Source organism: Pan paniscus, chromosome 18 (genome assembly GCF_029289425.2).
Source record: "Pan paniscus chromosome 18, NHGRI_mPanPan1-v2.0_pri, whole genome shotgun sequence".
Taxonomy (NCBI): Eukaryota; Metazoa; Chordata; class Mammalia; order Primates; family Hominidae; genus Pan; species Pan paniscus.
The window spans coordinates 56,749,941-56,771,048 of NC_073267.2; the positions used below are offsets into that span (position 1 = coordinate 56,749,941).

The 21,108-nt window shown below is 36.2% G+C and overlaps 1 protein-coding gene across 1 annotated transcript in view; it reads right to left on the bottom strand.

Moving 5' to 3' along the window:
* Positions 1-21,108, bottom strand: part of ITFG1 (integrin alpha FG-GAP repeat containing 1) — a 302,379-nt gene that overhangs the window by 138,026 nt on the left and 143,245 nt on the right. Inside the window, exons 9-10 of the mRNA XM_003819828.5 lie at positions 17,321-17,415; positions 14,863-15,035 (exon numbers count right to left, since the gene is read on the bottom strand). Of these exons, the coding sequence (XP_003819876.3) occupies positions 14,863-15,035; positions 17,321-17,415 (268 nt within the window). The remainder of the gene's footprint in view (positions 1-14,862; positions 15,036-17,320; positions 17,416-21,108) is intronic.

Sequence of the window (21,108 nt, forward strand, 5' to 3'; positions counted from 1 at the left end):
TGATTCAAAGACTGTTCAGGAGTGTGTTGTCAATTCTGTCTATTTATACAGTTTCTTGTTTTGTTTTTTTGAGATGGAGTCTGGCTCTGTCGCCCAGGCTGGAGTGCAGTGGCACAATCTCGGCTCACTGAAACTTCCGCCTCCCGGATTCAAGCGATTCTCCTGCCTCAGCCTCCTGAGTAGCTGGGATTACAGGTACACACCATCACGCCCAGTTAATTTTTGTATTTTTAGTAGAGATGGGGTTTCACCATGTTGGTCAGGCTGGTCTCAAACTCCTGACCTCAGGTGATCCACTGGCCTCGGTCTCCCAAAGTGCTAGGATTATAGGCTTGGGCCACCGCGCCTGGCTATTTATATAGTTTTGAGAATTTCCGTTGGTATTGATTTCTAGTTTTATTCTGCTGTGATCTGAAAAGATACTTGACATGAATTTGATTTTGAAAAATTTTTTGAGACTTGCTTTGTGGTAACATATGGTCTATTTTGGAGAATGTTCCATGTTCCGATGAGAAGAATTATATGGTTAGAATGTTCTACATGTGTCTATTAAATCCATTTGGTCTAGAGTCCAATTTAAGTCTAGTGTTTGTGGTTTTTCTGTCTCAATGTTCTTTCTGTCAGTTGCTGTGAGTGGCCTGTTGAAGTTCCCCACTATTATTGTATTATTGTCTATCTTTGTCTTTAGGTGTAGTAATATTTGTTTTATGAATCTGGGTGCTCTGGTGCTGAGTGTATATATATTAGGATTGTTATATTCTCTTGTTGACTTGATTCCTTTCTCATTATAAAATGACATTCTTTCTTTTTTACTGTTTTTGATTTAAAGTATGTTCTATCTGATATGAATATAGTTACTCCTGCTTGCTTTTGGTTTCCATTCATGTGAGGAAAATCTTTTTCCAACTCCTTTACCCACAGTCTGTAAGTGTCTTTACCAGCTGAGAGGATTTCTTATAAGCAGCATGTAGATGGCTGATTTTTAAAAACCCATTCCATCAATTTATATCTTTTAAGTGGAATATTTATGTCATTTACATTCAAGGTTAATATTTTATACTTTCCCGCACTTTTATGGTGGTAAGTACTAACCCTTTGTTTCCATGTTTAGAATTCCTTTGAGTATTCCTTGTAGGTCCAGTCTATTTGTGACCACTTCCCTTGATGTTTGCTTTTGTGGCAAAGACTTTATTTCTACTTCATTTATCAAGCTTATTCTACCAGGATATAAAATTCCTGATTGACAGTTTGCTTTTTTTTTTTTTTTTTTCTCTTTAAGAACTCAGAAAAAAGGCTCTCAATCCATTCTGGCTTGTTAAGTCTCACACTGAGAAGTCCACTGCTACTATGATAAGGTTTCTCCTATAGGCAACTAGACATCAGATTTTTTCCTACATGTTGACTTTATACAGTTTGATAACTATATTTCTTGGTGAACTATGTCTTGTAATGCACTTTTCTGGTATTTGCTGGGCCTCTTATATTTGAATGTGTAAATCTTTTGCAAGACTAGGGAAATTTTAACGTAGTATTTCCTTAAATAGGTTTTCCAGTCTTGTTACTTTTTCTTCTCTTTTGGAAATACCAAGGATTCATAAGTGTAATCATTACTATGTAGTACATATTGAAGTCTTTGTTCATTTTTTTCTTTTTTTCTGACTCTATTAATTTAAAAGATTTGTTTCAAGCAGTGAGATTCTCTCCTTTGCTTGCTCTAGTCTCTTGTTGAAGCTTTCAACTGTCTTGTTTAATTCCTTCAATAATTTTTTATTTTCTAGCAGTTCTGGCTTTTTTAGAAATAATGATATCCATCTCATTGGTACACTTGTCATTCATATTCAAAATTAATTTGTTGATTCATCAGTACTGGTTTTCAGATTTGTCTTTTTATTTCCATGAGATTCTTTACAATCAATAATTTAAATTGGTATTTTGATTATTTCTTTTTGGTTAGGATCTATTACCAGAGAATTACTGTTTCTTTGGGGATGCCATAACCCTTTGCTATTAAATACTTCAGCATTATTACACTGATTTCTTTGCAAATGAGAAAACAGTTGCTTCTTCTTGCTTTTGAATTTACTTTCTTTGGGGGGAAATTTTTTTTTTCTCTTCAGGATGTGACTATGATGTTATGTAGGGCTGTTTCTCTTTGCTTCTGGGTATGTTCAGTAGCAAAGACTCTGTACAATATTAGTTATAAATAGCTTTAATGTGGTGGCTTTATAAAATGGCAGTTGTAGTAGCGGTGTACTGGGTGGATGAAGAAGCCACTTCAGAATACTGAGAAGCCAGGGTGGCATGGGTGATGGTGGATGCAGAGGTCACATGAAGCCTGTCTCCTTCCTGAGTGCTGTGCATCTTTTTCAGCAGATTTGCCTTGTGTTTTGGAGGCTGACCTGGTCAGTAGGTGGTACATGCCAGTTAGAGCAGGCTGCCATGATAGCAGTAGGGTTTATATGTGATCTTTGTTAACACCTGTAGAAGCGCTTTCAGTGTTCCAGGTGGTGGGTTGGGCCCTGGAGTGCTCAAGGGCTTGAGTCACCTTCTCTCTAGGATGGGGTGGTAAAGCTGAGTAAAGCCGGATTGGGGAACCCTGCACTCACGCCCCCCATGGCAGATGTACACACCAGCCCTGAGAGGGGTGGTGGGGGAGTCCTCAGGCCCCTGGTGAAATCTGCTGAGGTCTCCGCTTGGGGAGTGAAGGGCGGTACCAGCACCATGGCTTTGACAGGCAGGAATGAGATCTGCTACCTTTACTCGCCTTTGTCTGACATTCAGAATATTCGGTTAGGTTAGACAATGCTGTTTCCTTTTAGGCTGCAATGCTGTTTACTTCCAGGATGAAACTATCAGACTTTGTAGTGGCTGTGCATGTTGATATCCTGGCCAGTAGGCAGTGCGTGCAGGTGAGAGCCAGCTGCAGTGGTGGTATTACAGTTAAGGCTTGACCTTTGTTAACTTGGTGATGTACTTGGGTTTCCCAGGCAATGGGTTGGGCCACAGAATTCTCAGCGGTCTCAGTCCTGTACTTTGCTTCCAAGGTGGGAAATAGAGGGGAAAGCTGGTGGTGTTGGGTAGAGGAGAAAGCAGGGTGGGGCTGAGATGGGCAGGTCTATACCTGGTCCTCCTAATGGCCAGTACAAGTGCCAGCCCTGATGGGGGTTGGAGGACAGTTCTCAGGCCACTGGAGCAATAGTTCAGGGAGAAGTGGAGCAACTCTTTCTGTTCCAACTAACCAGCATGGGGTAAGTGGGGTGGCTCGGGTTCCATAGCCTAGCAGGTGGTAGTGAGACCTGCCTTGCTGTCATGCTCTCAACCTAGCGGGATACCATCCTATGGCCTGCCACTGGCATCGAGCTGAGGCAGCCAGCCAAATCACAAGCAGTTTGTCTTTGGACTGCAATATAACCCCAGGCCATAAAACTGTGGCTCCCAGGTGAAACCCCTCCCAGCCCAATTCCAGGATGGGGAGGTCCCCGAATCCCATAACCTTGGCTGGAGCCAATGCCACACTTGCTTATCAGTTCTGGCCTCGTTCCTGGGACTGTGCATAGTCTGCTAAAAGGTAGGAGAAAGAGTGGTGTCTTACGGTTGCCACTTATGTTTCAGAAAGGGCATGGGATGTTCTTTCCCTGGAGTAGTTCCTTCTCATAGTCTCCTGGCTACTCCCTAAGTTAGATTCAGGAGTTGAGAGGGACATAGTACTCTCCTATGGTCTGGATTGTATGATTCCCCAGTGGGAAACTGGACTGCAGAAAGAGTTTCATTCACCTTTTCCTGTAATGGGGAATCACTCCCAGTTCCTGGCCCACCCTGGTCAAATAGGCTTCCTGTTTTCCTTCTGCTTCCTATTTTTTTCTTGTTGCTTTTCTGTTGACTTCCTCATGTTCCTTCTTGGAAAATCTATTCTAACTGTAATAGTCTACATGCTATTTTGCTCTCTGAAGTATGAGGTGTGCTTGAAATGCTTCTAGTCAGCCATCCCTACCACTTGGTCACAATGGTGTGTTGGAGACCTCTGACATGAATGGCTGAAGGCTGAAGGAAGGTCCAGTTCTTCACACCCCTGAGGGCAGCAGGTAAGGGAAGAAGGATAAGGTCCCTGGGCAAAGAAAGACCTGGAGGAACTGGAGACTATTCCACCGTTCCTAGAGTGACAGTTCTGAATTCCAGTGACTGTTACTTGGTGGTAAAATGATGTGTTTGGATAGCCATGGAGGCAAAAACTCACAGCTGAAGGGCTGCTGTCTATGCATCTCCAAGATTTTAACAATAAATTTGGCTTTAATGATTCTTACAATATACATTAAAATAGAAGGCAGATGGCTTAAAGAATTTAATATAAACAAGACATCTTGAAACACTTGATGGAATTCTGAATACAGAATGTTAGTGCTGGTAGCGAGTACCGAATTTAAGTTATTTATTTTCAGATTCTAGCATAATGCTCCTTTGTAAGTATAGACAAATTATTGAATAAATACATAGCACAGTAAAAAAGATTATGCAATGAACTGGATCTACTTCTAATTGAGTGATCCACTCAATTCTACTACTAAGTGAGTGATCTTAGATAAATCACTTAAGTTCTCTGTGCCCTAATTAATTCATAAATAAGTAGACTATATGATTTTATATTTCCTTTCAGCCCTAAAAGCCCAGGAGTATAATTTTTAAAAAGTATTGCAACACAGAAATCTATGTGCCTTAATAAAAGTAAATAACATTCATGACTAGAGAGATTTCCTAAAAGACAAATGAGAATAAAACACACAGATCAGTGAACAAAACAAGCACCATTAGGCAATCCTCCTTCCCATAGGAACAAAGAGTTCAAGATGATTCTTGGTGCAGATTTTCACTGAGAGACAATGGAGTAAAAACTAGAGAAAATGTAAATTAATGTATTATAATATAAAAAGGTCAAACCTGCAAGTGCCTTACTGAGTCTGTGTTGATTTACAGTAAACATGAATTCTATTTCAAACTGGCAGTATTTCCAATTTTTCTCTTTCTTTTCTTCTTCTTCTTTTTTTTTTTTTTTTGAGATGGCACTGTCGCCCAGGCTGGAGTGCAATGGCATGATTCAGCTCACTGCAACCTCCGTCTTCCAGGTTCCAGCAATTCTCCTGCCTCAGCCTCCCGAGTAGGTGGGACTACAGGTGCCCGCCACTATGCCGGCTAATTTTTGCATTTTTAGTAGAGACAAGGGTTCACTATGTTGGCCAGGCTGGTCTTGAACTCCTGACCTCAAGTGATCCGTCCACCTCAGCCTCCCAAAGTACTGGGATTACAGGCGTGAGCCATCGTGCCCAGCTATTTCCAATTTTTTCTAGCTAAATATTTCATGACTGACAAATGACAATAATATAGGGAATGCCTGATTTCACAGAGAATCAATTATAAAACGATTTCATCTATATCTGGTGCTTATTTCCAACAACCTATTCAAAAGTCCTACTTAAAATTTTGTTTAACAGGACTCATTTTATTGGTTGATCAAAATCAACCAGGTTTTTTATTGTTAGACTATAGCACTGGACAAACTCAAGACTTGGCCCACTAACTCACTTCATTAGGTATTTTCTCATGGATGCCAGATACTGAAGAGGCAGCCAACCATATAGATGTGACCTTGTCTAGTTTCCTCAATGAGTCTTCAAAAAAAAAAAATCTTTATGTTTCTGAGGTTTCTGATTATAAAAGCAAGGCTATGGTGTGGTAAATTTGAAAAGAAGCACAAGAAAAAATAAGTACCTGCTACTAAAACAGAGAGGGAATTATTCTGGTTCTTTAAGACTCCTGCTCTCGAGGAACTTGTATTTGCTTTTTTTCTATTAACGGAAGGGTTACCAGTCACTTTTAATAGTCAAAATTTGTATTCATATTTAAAAGACTAGAGAAATTTGTCTTTTAAAATAAGTCATAAGCACTGCTCCCAAACACTTCAGTTAAAAGAAGTCCTGCTGAGGAAAAGACCTCTTCTTTAGGTATGACATTTTTGGTATTTTTTTTTAGCAATGTTAATGACTAATACATAGTATATTTAAATGATTATACTATTGAGAGGTGACAGCGTGCTGGCAGTCCTCACAGCCCTCGCTCGCTCTCAGTGCCTCCTCTGCCTGGGCTCCCACTTTGGCGGTACTTGAGGAGCCCTTCAGCCCTATGTCCAAGATCTTAATGCTGCAATCACTAGACATAGACAATTTAAACGTTGTAAAAACTTACTTTGTGGGATTAAAAAGCTGTTACCAAGAAATTAAAGATAAATAAAGCCTAATTTAATGGAACACCCCATACTTTCCTCTCTCATTTACACTCTTATTTTGACAACTTCTCCGTAATGCACCAGAAGTATATGCTTCATTTCACAGATGCAGAAATTATGGCACTAAGCCAGGCCTTTAAAGCAAATCTTTTTATATCAAGTCTAATTCTCATGCCACTGTGCCACATCGCCTTGTTACCTGACTTACATTTGCTATGTTTGCACATTGGTACGAAGAAAACACTTAGATCAGTCTGAACTAAGCTTCTTCTCTACAAAAACAGAGACGAGGTCTTGATATTTAGATTTAGTGACAAATATGTGAAGAAAAATAGACGATAGGCTGGGCGCGGTAGCTCACGCCTGTAATCCCAGCACTTTGGGAGGCTGAGGCGGGTGGATCACGAGGTCAGGAGATGAAGACCATCCTGGCTAACAAGGTGAAACCCCGTCTCTACTAAAAATACAAAAAAATTAGCCAGGCATGGTGGCGGGCGCCTGTAGTCCCAGGTACTCTGGAGGCTGAGGCAGGAGAATGGCGTGAACCCAGGGGGCGGAGCTTGCAGTGAGCCGAGATCGCACAACTGCACTCCAGCCTGGATGACAGAGCGAGACTCCGTCTCAAAAAAAAAAAAGACAATAATGCTGATTTATATTTTCCTTTTACATTCTTTCCGTATAGTATATATTCTTTATTTCTGTCTTTGCTTATGAAGAAAGTGAGAAAAGGTGATGGGCTTATGTAAAGAGATGTATCTTGCTACCAAAGACTTATTATGAGCTTTAAAAACTCACATACACAACATTGAAAACAGTTACCCAATATAGCACTTAATCTATCAGCCTTAGGGGGAAAAGGTTGCAAAGTGAGGATCCGGAAAGATTTGGACATTTTAAGTTACTTCCGGAAATCTACAGAAATACACTTCCTGCTGAAACCTTTTAATCCTCCCTTTTAGTGTTAGCCATTTTCTTTTTCCTTTTATTTCCTTAGAGACAAGGTCTGACTCTGTCACCCAGGCTGGAATGCAGTGGTGTAATTATAGCTCACTGCAGCCTTCAATTCCTAGGCTCAGGTGATCCTCCTACTCAGGCCTCCTGAGTCCCTAGGAACACAGGTGCCTGCCACCATGCCTGGCTAATTTATTTCATTTTATTTTTTGTAGAGATGGGGTCCCACTATGTTGCCCAGGCTGGTGTTGAACTTCTGGGCTCAAGCGATCCTCTCACCTTGGCCTCTGAAAGTGCTAGGATTACAGACTTGAGCCACCACACCTGGACTGTTAATAATTTTCCGTTGCAAGTTTTCAACTGATTCTACCCTTACTTAAATTAGTCTGATCGGACTAAGTCACTGGGATTTGGAAAAAAAAAAAATTCTTAGGTTGATACATTTTAACTTACATGTTTTAAATGTTCTGAAACATAAATAAACAACCCTTTGGGATTTATAGTTGTAGAAAAAGAATAGAAATGAAATAGCCATCAGTTCTTTCCGTATCAATAATCTGTGTAGTCTACAGTCAGTAGGAGGTTACCTAGCTGTCACAGATCTCTTGGAATTAAAGTCATTGCTCATGTTGTGCCAGTCTAGCTTAATTACAGGTTTCTTAGTTAAGCTTAAGAGGGAAAGGGAAAGGAATGGTATTTCAATCTTCACAAGGAATTTTCAGGGTAGGTATAACCACCTTCATTTTATAAATTTACAGATACATAGACAGGTCAAGTAAGTGACAAAAGGAAACAGAAGTATAAGTGGCAGCACTGGCATTTCAACTGAGATCCAAAGTACATGATCTTTATTTAATTCTCTTATCCAAAGGTGCATTTAACAATAAACTTTCGGTTAACTGTATGTGAGAGATGACGTAGTGCATGTGTTTCACAATGCACGCTGACCTGAATTCCTTTGAGCATAAATGTTGTCTGTACATTTGTTTCTCCATTTGTGTTTTATTTCTCCTTTTATTAATATATGTGACTGAAAGTATATATATAACAAGACAGGCCTGAATCTAAGTCTTGTCCTATTCACAGACTATTAGGAGAGGGATTTTCCATCTTGTCATCCTGGTGATTCCACACATGATAACCACTAGTCTGATTCATACAGATGGTTAAGATTTACCAAAAAAAAGTGCAAAATCTTCCATGTCACTCTTCTTTTGAAGAGGACTGCTACTATTCCTTAGGAGTCATAAAACTTTGTGGCCACTATTCTTGTAAAAAAGCTGATTGATATTAAATAAAATGGATTTAAGTATATTATCTCAGAATGGCATTCTCCTTTCCCAGCACTGCCTTATGAAATACAAAAGTTAACTGTATATGTTGATGATTCAACAGCTAAAAAGCTTACTTTACTTTATCACAGTATGATTTTATGTAAAAACAAACTTAGAAGTGTACTCAGTGCACTTCATGGACATATGGAAAATGATGAAATTTACCTTGGTACCACTAGTGTATAAGTAATGAAATTTACCAACATAATTTGTCTGGAAAGACAAGTATATACACTCATATACCATTTACTACTCTCTCTCTGTAATTAATGATGTGCTGTCTTATACATATAAACTGCTTGGAAAATGATACTTATGACCCACTGTTAGTAAGTAATATTTTCTGGGTTGCTTTCACAGTGGTGACTAGTACTTTGTAGTGAGTAAATTTCATTTCTGTCTTGTTCACTTCTATAATCAGGGTAGTTATTGAGCTGAACAAAGACATTTTTCAAGAACACAGCACAAAAGATACAAGTTAAAAAATGTGAGGGTATGGGCAGAGAGACAAGGAGGGCAGACCTACAACTTCCCTCATGTGTTCTAATATGAGCTTTAGAAACAAATTAACCAAGAAAAAAAACCTAAGAGAATGAAACAGAAGACAAAAATAACAAATAGAAATTTACAGGAGTCACAATTCAACTCCACATGGTAACATTTCAAACTACTATGGATAAAGTACAAATCCAGTATCTTAGAAAGAACATAAGAGGTTACCTGCAATGAACAACCAGATTATCACCAGACTTGACTAGCAAAAGTGAATATCAGAATTTAATGGTGAAGTGTTTTTAAGGATATGAAGTAAAATAATTTTGAATCTAGAATTCTATACTCAGCCAAGTTAGCAATTCAGGCTGGGGGAAAATAAAGAAAATTTCAGACATGTAAAGTTTCAGAAAGAGGCTGCAGACCCTCCCAGATAGAATTACTTGATAATGTGTCCAGAAAAATGGAAACTGAAGAAAGAACAAAAGATATAATATCCAATGGTGATCAGAGAAATCAGTAAACCCTGTAGCTAAGTGTAAATAACTGTAGCAACAAAACGTGAAAATCATTCCATCAGTTGATAATACCACTGAACGAGAAGTAATCGGGGTGGGGAGAGAGAGAACTAGAAGTGTCCTAAAATACTTGCCTTACATATTAACTCCAGTAGTTCATTAAAGGTAAAATTTAAGTATAGGTATTAATATTTAATAACCACAATGACAAAAATAAACATTTTAATATGTTAACCACCTTAGGAACTATAAAAGGAAGAAAATGTTGAATAATCCAACAAAAGGCAGAAAAGAAAATAAAAATAAAGATTTAAATAACATAATTAACTGGAATGATATTTCAGATAACCATTGACTGAGCTATTAAACCACCAGAAACATTTCAACAAGTTTCTAAAAGTATTGCACAAGCCACATTTATATTTGCAATGCCATATTAAAAGCATAAAAAATGAAGAGATAGACTAAAATCCAAAAAACCACCATAAAAACAACTTTGGGCCCAAACATATTTATGTGAACCCTTTAAGATACCTTTCTAAATAATTCTGTCTATATGCAAGATTTTAAATAAAAAAGAACAATGAAACCACTTATCAAAATATATGACCTGAAGTCAAGCTCACAATATTTAGTCTTAAAAGCACTTAATAGAAAACAAGAGTAAACTTCTATTAGTTTAGTATTCAATGAAATAATGTAAAAAATAAAAAAAAAAACTTGAAGAAAGCAAAACAGGAAAAAATGTAAAAATAAACATAAAATATTCATAGAAGAAATTCATCTTACTGAAAATAAAGGTGATTCTTTGAACCTCTACAATACTAACAAAAACACAGACATGACTGAAATAATAAAATGGAGAAAGAGGCCGGGCGCGGTGGCTCACGCCTGTAATCCCAGCATTTTGGGAGGCCTAGGCGGGTGGATCACAAGGTCAGGAGATCGAGACCATCCTGGCTAACATGGTGAAATCCCATCTCTACTAAAAATACAAAAAATTAGCCGGGCGTGGTGGCAGGCGCCTCTAGTCCCAGCTACTCGGGAGGCTGAGGCAGGAGAATGGCGTGAACCCGGGAGGCGGAGCTTGCAGTATGTGGAGATCGCGCCACTGCACTCCAGCCTGGGTGACAGAGCAAGACTCCGTCTCAAAAACAAAACAAAACAAAACAAAAAACGGAGAAAGAAGCCTTTATCAAGTCTGATGAAAGAAATTAAAAAGGCAAATAATACTAAAAACATGAAGGAGTCGTATCTAAAGACTTAGAGAAAATTTAAAAATCATAAAGGAATGCAACTTTATACCTATAAATTTAGTGTGTAAGGGTATCTATTAAAACTTTAATTAAAAATTGATTGCTGATAAATAATGTGTAATATATCTTTTAATATATCTCCATTGGAATTAATGGTAGAATTAACTCTCACTGTCTACAGAGGTTTCTTCCCTCAGAACTAATTAGTGGAGTTCTTTTTCCATTTTATTATGGGACTAAGAATTTTAGTATGGGATTCATTATAGCAGATGAATACGCAATATTATTGAAAGAAAATTTTTTGATCTTTACAAATTCCAACTAATCAAGTTGGAGTTGGTTGAGTGAAGGCAAGCGAACATAGCAATATGAGGTCTTCTTCAATAATGACACAGAATGAGTTTACATCCAGGACAATATTTCTTTCTTCTTTTAACATTTATAATTTCAACTTTTATTTTAGATTCACAGGGTATATGTGCAAATTTATTACATGGGTATACTGCATGGTACTGAGTTTTGGGGTGTGACTGATCCCATCACCCAGGTACTGAGCACAGTACCCCATTGTTAGTTTTTCAACTGTTGATCTCCTTCCTCTCTTCCCTCTCTAGTAGTTCCCAGTGTCTACTGTTGGAATTTTTATGTCCATGATGAGTATGCACTGTTTAGCTCCCACTTATTAGTGAGAACATGCAGTGTTTGATTTTCTGTGCCTGTGTTAATTCGCCTAGGAAAATGGCCTCTAGCTGCATCCATGTTGCTGTAAAGTACATGATTTTGTTATTTTTCATGGCTGCATGGTATTCCACAATGTATTTATACCATATTTTAAAAAATCCAATCCACTATTGATGGGCACCTACATTGATTCCACGTCTCTGCTATTGTGAATAGTGCCGCAATGAACATACATGTGCATGTGTCTTTTCGGTAAAACAGTTTATTTTCCTTTGGGTATATACCCAGTAATGGGATTGCTGGGTCGAATGGCAGTTCTAAGTTATTGGAAAAATCTCCAAACTGCTTTCCACAGTGGCTCGACTAATCTAGATTCCCACTAACAGTGTATAAGTGTTCCCTTTTCTCTGCAGCCTCACCGGCATCTCTACTTCATAGAGAACGTGAAAAAGAACAGTGGCTAGAAATGTTTCCACAGATGTAGGCCTTTGTACTGTCAGCCTCCATGCCTTTTGAAAAAGTAGAACATCTGCAACATAATGTAACCTTTCATTGATGAGTCAGGGTCAATAATGTGAAGCTAAATTATTGTATAAAGCTGAGGATGCTGATGAAAATGCAGATTATAACTGAATTAGGATGCATGATATTGGATAAGCTGTCTGATTTATCTCAGACTATTTTCATATTTATAAAGTAAAGATAATAACCAACCCATGAAAAACCATGGTAAAGTAATACAAACTAAAATTACTTTATAAACAAAAGCCATTTTCTTCCCAGCATTAACTAACAGGCAATATATTACATTTGGCCATTTACAGATTTACTTGCCATTTAATAGGCTTGGGATGTTCTCATGGCTGATACTCCGACTTCTGAGTGTGCTTCTTTGCTGCCAAAAACTTTTTTTATTTTTAGCTACTTCTAGGCTTGGAACTCCGATAAGAGCCCAGTGGAAGCTCAGGTTTTGCTATCCAGTTTCATTCGTGACTTGCAATATATTAGTAACAATAAAACTCTTCTTAAATATGTCAACATTTTGGCTGTATCATACAAAGGTGATAGGAATAGTCAGAATGAAGACTAGGAGTCACATTCTTAAACACAGTCACTAGATTAAATTCTCAAAAGAAGGAAGAAATATTCACTCTATGTGCTCGACATAATGATACATTATTAACATAACTTCTTTTTTTTTTTTTTTTTTTTTTGAGATGGCGTCTTGCTCTGTCGCCCAGGCTGGAGTGCAATGGTGTGATCTTGGCTCACTGCAACCTCTGCCTCCTGGGTTCAAGCGATTCTCCTGCTTCAGCCTCCCAAGTAGCTGGGACTACAGGCGCCCGCCACCACGCCCAGCTAATTTTTATATTTTTAATAGAGATGGGGTTTCACCATGTTGGCCAGGATGGCCTCCTCGATCTCTTGACCTCGTGATCCACATGCCTTGGCCTCCCAAAGTGCTGGGATTACAGGCGTGAGCCACCACGCCCGGCCTATTAACATAACTTCTATAGTACCAGTGTTAATCAAACATTTACTTATTACTAGGAAATCACAATCTGTTTTTGAATTTTAGAAAATGATCTAACAAGGTCTAGAACATTAATTTTCATATGATTTGTCAAATTTTCCTACAGAAATGTAACAGCAACTCTAAATAATATTTATATTTAATTTAAAGTTAGGGCTACTTCTCATCTGTGATGGAATGAACACTAAGATGAACTGAAATCTATCCTTCAATTCTCATCCATCTTAAAAGAACAGAAAAGAAATAACTGAGTTTTACACAACTGCTTTTATAATGGTATTAAGACTTTCATAAAAAAGTACAACTGCCTTTATTTTTCCTGCAGAGCTAAAATGTTCACTGCTGAGTTAGCAGTTGATACCATCTGTATTGCTGAATGGCAAAGGAATTGTTAACAAAAACACTGTTGATAAAGAACGTTTATAGTAAAATATAAATTATTTAGATATTCTAAGGATGAGTAATCACAGGATTAAATGAATTTAAAATGTAATTTCTTATTCTTCTGAATAGAGCCAATGTCTAAAATAAAGTAATTTTACAGTTCTTTGTTTTTATGTGCCACTATGCTTTTAAAAGGAACAACACTCACGTTCCATTCAGAAGTTTGTTTTGGCTATATCAGATCTGTTTCACACACATAGGTTACAAGTAAACTCTGCATAACAGAGCACCCTGATCATGTCCTTGGAAAACTCTACAAACACGATGCAGAGACATTATAATTTCAAACCAACGTGCTTAGGAAAGTTAACGTACAGACTCTCCATACTTTTCTATAAATAGTTTAGGGACACTCACTAATGATAAATATTTCTCTAAATATCAGATTTCAGGACAACACTGTTTGGAGTTAAAAGCAGTAACAGGTCTGACTTCTTCTGGAGAAGTTGTTTTGTATCATGAGCCTGGTTCTGAATATGGAGCTGAATCATTAGTAATTCCAGCGTCAACAAATAAATTAATGCTCAGAAAAATAATGTAAAAGGAAAGAAAGAATAAGGGCTAAGGAATATAATTAATTGTGAGATGAATAAAACGATAAGGTATTAAAATTTAGGAATACTCATATTTATGGCATCTGTCAGGATTCAAGCTAATTATGAGTTTAACTATATTGGTTTATCTACTGATACTTCTATTTCAAAAATTAAAGTAATTGCAGCATTAAAAGTCACTGCTAATGCAATAAATGTACTCACAGTTGACATATACAAAAAGTATCAATAGTCATGGTGGAATTTCCAATGTCATTACAAAACAAGCAACAATAATGTAACAACATTTACTAAATGTAAAATGAGTATGCCAAGAGTATCTTTCTAAGTGGTTCATTTACTTTTACCTTATTTAATCTTTACTATAACTCCATGACAGAGGTACAATTATTACACTTATTTCACACATGAAGAGTCTGGGTAATATGACCAAAGTCACACAGATGGTAAGTGGTTGGACTGAGATCAAAGCCTAGAGTCAGTTCTTAACCACCAGTGTCTTCGGTCTCAAAATATAATTGGGTCATTTGCCTATAACAACTTTTGAACTTTTAAAGATTAAGTTTTATTGAGTGAAATATAACTGTTTACTTTAGACTAAATGTTCATTTTTGTTTTACAGATAATGAATCTGTGAAAAAAAAAACAACTAAGCAGTTGTGAGAAGTGCAGGGATCAAATTTAAAAACAGGAACTGAGCTCATCATGTTCCTTATTTAAGAGATTATAACATATTTAGGTACTATTCAGTTGCAAAGTACCATGGTTTGCAAATATTTCTCACATAGTTTACAAATATTTCTCACTTGATTTAATTTCCTTACCTTCCAGATGTGTTCTTTAGTATGACCAGAGCGTCTGGATAGCCATCCATATTGTAGTCTCCAATATGAAGGGTAATTGGAATTGGTATTTCAGTTGGTTGCTGTTCATCCACAAATGGCACAAAGCCCCAGAGTGTGCCCTTATTGCTGAAATCTTGTAGGACTGGAACCCACTATGGATTAAGAGAAAAAGATCAGACTTTATGGTTATTTTATAAAAAAATTTATAATTTGCAAAACAAACGATCCATTAAGTTTTCAAGATAAGCATTATTTTACTTAACTTCTTTATCTCTACAATATGGTAGGGTATCATAATTTACTCTGATGAATAGGTGACACTCTGGGAAAAAAAAAAGTACTTTCCCTTATAATTTATCCTAGTTATTTTTGTCTGAACTGGCACAGAAAGCCTTAGAAAGTTTTTCACAATACCACATGAATCTTAGGATTGAACTGATATTAATACACATCTAGTCAGATTACATAATTTAAAACTGTGTCACACAGAAACACTCAAATGAACGTTTAAAAAAAACTAGAGCAAGCTGTAATATCATCTAATACTGATGTGCTTTCGGGAGGACCAACTTAGGAGGAAAGTTAGAACATCACAGAGACCCCGTTGTTCATTCTACTGCTGTGCCTCTTACACATGCAGATGACTTCAGTCATTGCCTTCCAGCCGAGCAGCTCCTGAGTCTTTCCAAACAACACCAGGCCTGACAGGCTTCATCAGTAACTGACAGGCACTTCTCAGCCAAGAAGACTGAGCTCTGTCACTAAAACGGCCGGAAGCTACATTTTTAGTAAATTCCTTTATTTCTATATTAATGGCCATGAAGAGAACAGAAAGCTCATTTGAAAATGAGCTTTGGAAATCCCTTTCTCTTCAGATTAACATAAATCTTCACTTTTTAATAACTAGAAATCTGAAGAGAGGAAATCATGCCATTAAAGTTATAGTTGTGCTGCCACATAACCTGAAGATGTCCGAGCAGAAGCAGGCACAGCTGACTTGAGATGGCAGGAGGCCAAACATGCCTAGAGATTCCCTTCCTTTCCTTCTAAGCAGGTGACTCATTTATATGGCTGCAAGTCAAATTATATTAAAGATGGTTTCTTGAAAAGGGGTTAATAAACAGGGTATCTCCAACAATTTATGTATTTTCCAAAGAAAGTATAATTTACCAGGGAAAAAGGAAACTTGGTAAAGACATATTTACAGAAAATGAGTTTTTTAAAAAAATTGGTATGCATCTTTAATAATTTTTCAATCCTTAAGCAAAACAGTATTATTTTATATATCATTAAAATGTTTCAATGGTTTCACTTGGTTTTTAAAAAATTGTTGGGTTTTATTTCAGCAGATAAGAATTTCACAAAATGCCACGTTATCACAAATTTCTGAAGAGGCTGACAGGTTATTAATGAGGATAAACCACATTGAATAAAGTACTCCTGTTAAGGTAAATGTATTAAGGCCTAAAAAGTAAAAAGATTTTTCAGTATCAATATGACACTGGTAATAGTCACCAAAGAACTATGACATTTATCTTCCCAGACAGAGATGACTGTATAATTTGAAAATATTCTTACAGTAGTCTGTCGATAGGCAATAATTACTAGGATTACTAATAATTATGAACCAATGATAGTTACTTGACCTAAAGTTTTAAGTGATTCAAAACCTTAAAAAAAGTTCAAGATAAAACTTACAGGTATAACAGTTAAATGTTTTCATTTATTTTATTTTTAAGGCTAGTAAAGTGAAGCTTTGGGGGTTGAGAAGCAACAAGGAAATCTGTAACTGGCTGTGTTCAGTTAACACCACTGTACTCAGACTGGCCAGTTAAATGCTTTTAGAATGCTGACTGTGTGAAGATTTGCTTTCACATAAAATATGATGCTCCTTTTCCATAAGGGCTATAAAAGTCAATACGTTATTCTATCATTTATTACCCTCCAAAAGAAACATTAATTCTAATATGATTGTTATAACCTACCATTCCCATATTAATCCTCCACTGTGACTGTCAGATTCTAAATTGCTTACCTACAAGCTACAGGTAAAAGTCAGCATGAGATAATAAAATAGGTTTAAATAACACAAATAAAAACAAGATCAGTTTCGAAAATAGATACAACGTTCTTCTAAGTAACCTTTTATTGTAGTGTGTTTTGCCATATTCCTGGCATATAAAAAGCTAAAAGATCATTTAATTATAGTATCCAGAATGGGTTTTCTTCACTATAAATAATTATAACAATGCTTTTCCCTCAACAAATTAAAAAATAATATATTTAAATGCATTTCATTAAGTTAAAATGAGGAAGTCGGTAACTTAATTTTGGGGTTCCCTCTGTTCTGATTCTACAGGTATCTTTTCTAACCTTAGAAGATTTTTTTCCAAGCACATAAAAAAAAATGTTTACATTAAAAAACAACTTGATATACCTGCTTCGTCCCAGATCTCACTAAGTAGATGGTACTCTTTTGGCAATTTTTATCTTCACAGCCTGGCAGTAAATGATCCATGTGTCCATCTCCATCTGCCAAAAGAAACTTCAAGAGTCCATTAATAGTCACAAAATAAAGTGTTCTTGTATGGTATATTAAATTTACTATTTGTTCAAAGTCTACATCAATCTGGATAAAACAGAAGAATTTGACACATGGCTTCAAAATGAATATGATTTTATTTAAAAAATTACTCTGGCCCTTGCAACTGATTATCTGGACTGTCTTCTTCTAAATTGCACACTTCTGTGTGGTTAAGTATTTCTATAGGAGGGAGGGGGGCAAGGGCTGAAAAACTACTGGGTCCTATGCTATCTGGGTGATGGGATCAGTCATACCCCAACCCATGTAACAAACCTACACATGGACTCCTTGAATTTAAAATAAAAGTTGAAATTATAAAAAGGAAAATGTATAGTGTTGGTAAGAGACCCCATTTCAGCCTGTAATGTTAAAACCATCAATTTTTTAAAATGTAGCTTTGACTTATTTACATAATTATCACTGCTGCCATAGAAGAGAAAAATAAGCATATCGACAGTAGTCCATTATTATACCGAGTATTTTAAACGTGAGACTCTTAACTTTATACATACGTAAGAGACTTTATTCTGGATGAACTTCGATCCAAGAGTTATAAAGCTCTCAACACTCTGGCTTCTTAAAAGTACCAATAAATTTTTATCAATGAAAAAGCAAATGAAAGGAATATAGATATCCTTTCCAAGTGACTGTTTTTTACAAAGCACAGTATTCTGCTAAGGCCTACAGAGGTGAGGTTATGGAGGAAGTTAGTAAGTTACTGACATTACTGAGGTGTCAGCTCTCTAGTGCTCTCTCCCATCTAATGTCCCTGCTACCTGATGGGGTTTACAGATTTTGATGTCGCAGAGTTAAGTCTCTTTATGTAGACATTCACAATGCACAGTCACTTAGTTTTTTAATTTGGGGATTGATTTTGTATTGCTTTAATCACTGATTTATTGCTGTTGTTTATTGTATTATTTAACTCGTGCCTGAGGTAGTATATACACTTGGAAGAAAATAAAAGGATTATTAATACAGAAATATGCTTCATTGTATATTTAGTGAAGCATACTTATGTATTGAGAGCTATGTAGTTGTCAAAAGCCTATCAAGTCTCCAATAATGTATTCAAAAGGAAAAAAGAAGAATTTTAGGCTGAGTGGAATTAAAATCTAGCCAATGGAAACTGACTTCAGCATGGAAAATTAAAAATGCACAACAAAGTAAAAACTGAATTTCTTTCATTTAATTTCATGATTTGATTACTTAGGATCCTCATGATTAATAACATTATGATAAACCCTGCCTTAGAGGAGTGCAACATTAAATACAATAGTTGAATTAATAATAAAATATGTAGAGAACATCTGTAATTTGGCAACATATAGATTTGGACTACTGAGAATTAAATAGATTGAGAGACAAAGATGCAATTCTAGGCAGGAATACTTGAAAAGGAGGTTTTCCAAGGAGATAAACATATATCACAGCTTAAAAAAAAAAAGTTTGAGAGCTAGCCAAGTAAGAAAGAACTAATACAAAAATGTGATTTACAAACTGGCTCAAGTGATAACATAGACTTCATTAAAACCAAATCATTCTACTGTAAATTAATGGGAGAACAATTTGAAGAGCATTACCACGGCTTTTCCCTTCATTTTTACCCCAATGACAAAATGCTCATATTAGAATCTTATTCATACTTTACTTCTCCCCTAGTTTCTCTTTCTTCCAAGTAGTTTCATATATCTCATGACTCTTTTGACAATGAATTGGCTGGTATTTTTTCAAGTGCTCTAACAACTACCTAGTAAACATATATCTAACTCGTGGAAACAGCATAATCATGCATTTTAGTATAAATTATCAGTAATATTTTATAGATATGGTCACAGAAAACTAAACTCAATCACAAAATGTGTTTCTTGTGCTATTCTAAATGCTATATGTATATATACACATACATATATATATAATTTATTATTTTTTTTGAGGCAGAGTCTTGCTCTGCCGCTCAGGCTGGAGTGCAGTGGCACGATCTCAGCTCATTGCAACCTCCTGCTCCTGGGTTCAAGCAATTCTCATGCCTCAGCCTACTGAGTAGCTGGGATTACGGGCATCTGCCACCATGCCAGGCTAATTTTTGTATATTCAGTAGAGTCCGAGTTTCGCCATGTTGGCCAGGCTGGCCTCGAACTCCTGGCCTCAAGAGATCTGCCTGCCTTGGCCTCCTAAATGCTGGGATTACAGGCATGAGCCACTGCCTCTGGCCTTATTTTTAAAAAATATTTAGGTGAAATGACAGAAATACTTTTTGAGAGTACAATTTCAAGAGTATAATTTCAAAGGAAATTTGCTCTTTTAAAGGAGAGAAGCTTTTAAATTTACATTATTTCAGTTTTTTGTACTTTTTTAAAAGCTTTTTTATTTGGTAGTAATTTATACTTAAAGTTGCAATAAGACAAACAGTACAAGAAACATCTGTTAAGCCTTTAACCACATTTGCCTATTGTTAACATTTTACCCCTTTTACAAAATTATTTGTGTTCTTTCCCTCTTTGAAATAAATTTTTTTCTGAACCATGTATATAAGTACATACATTAAGGCCCTTTGTCCCTAAATGTATCACTGTGCATTCCCTAGGAGTAGGGATATTCTCTTACATAACTACAATACAGTTAACAATTCACAGTTTACACACAAACAATGCATTTATCCAATGTGCTATCTATATTTCAATTTTGTCCACTGACCTCTTGTTCCGTACAGCATTTTTGTCCCTGCAGCACAGGATACAGTGTAGGACTAGAAATTGCATAAAGCTATTACTTAATAGCCTCCTTTCATTTGGAATGTTTCCACAGTCTTTCTTTGCCTTTAATTTGCATATCTTTTAAATCTCACACTACGGGAATATTTTATGTTTTAATATATTATTATGCCTGGGGAAGAAAGTACTTTTAACATGGGAAAAATCAGAGGCAGAAGGCTAGGAGCTAGAATTACTTTAAGCAAATTCTCAGAGAAATAATGTCTCTTTGTGAGTAGATTACAAAGAAGGGCATGCTGATGGAGATGCTAGCCTGTGAACTTGGCACAGTACTTAAAGAAGAACCAGGAATTTATAACTTTGGATTGTCTTTTCTTTGGGACTTCAGTAAATACGTATCTCAGGTTTTCTTGAAGGCCAAAATTCTTTCTCAAAAACTCAAGAGAAACTGCAACAGATGGAATAGCATTTTGATTTACTTATATTTACAAAAACCAGTGTAAAAATCAGCCTTTTACAGGACTGATCATCCTAAACTAACAAACACATGCTAACTTCCCTTTGATGGTAACTTTAGCCAAATTACAAATGAAATTCTTCTCTAAAACATATAAATGCTTTATTGAAATAGAATTAAGGGTTTAAAACTGATTTAGAGAAACTAAAACTGATTTAGAGAAAATTTTTAATTTTAAAAGCAAAACTAAAGTGTTATTGTTCTTGTCATAAAAATGGATTACAATGAATTTTTATATATAATTTTTGTTTTTAATTAAGCAGAGAACAATAAAAGATACACATAAAAAAGTTCACATATATCACTTATTCTCTTAAACATTCTTAATATTTTCATTCTAATGAAGTTAACTGACCTGTGGAATTGTTTAAGCAAATTAGAACTCATTGTTCTGGCCCCAGATTACCTTT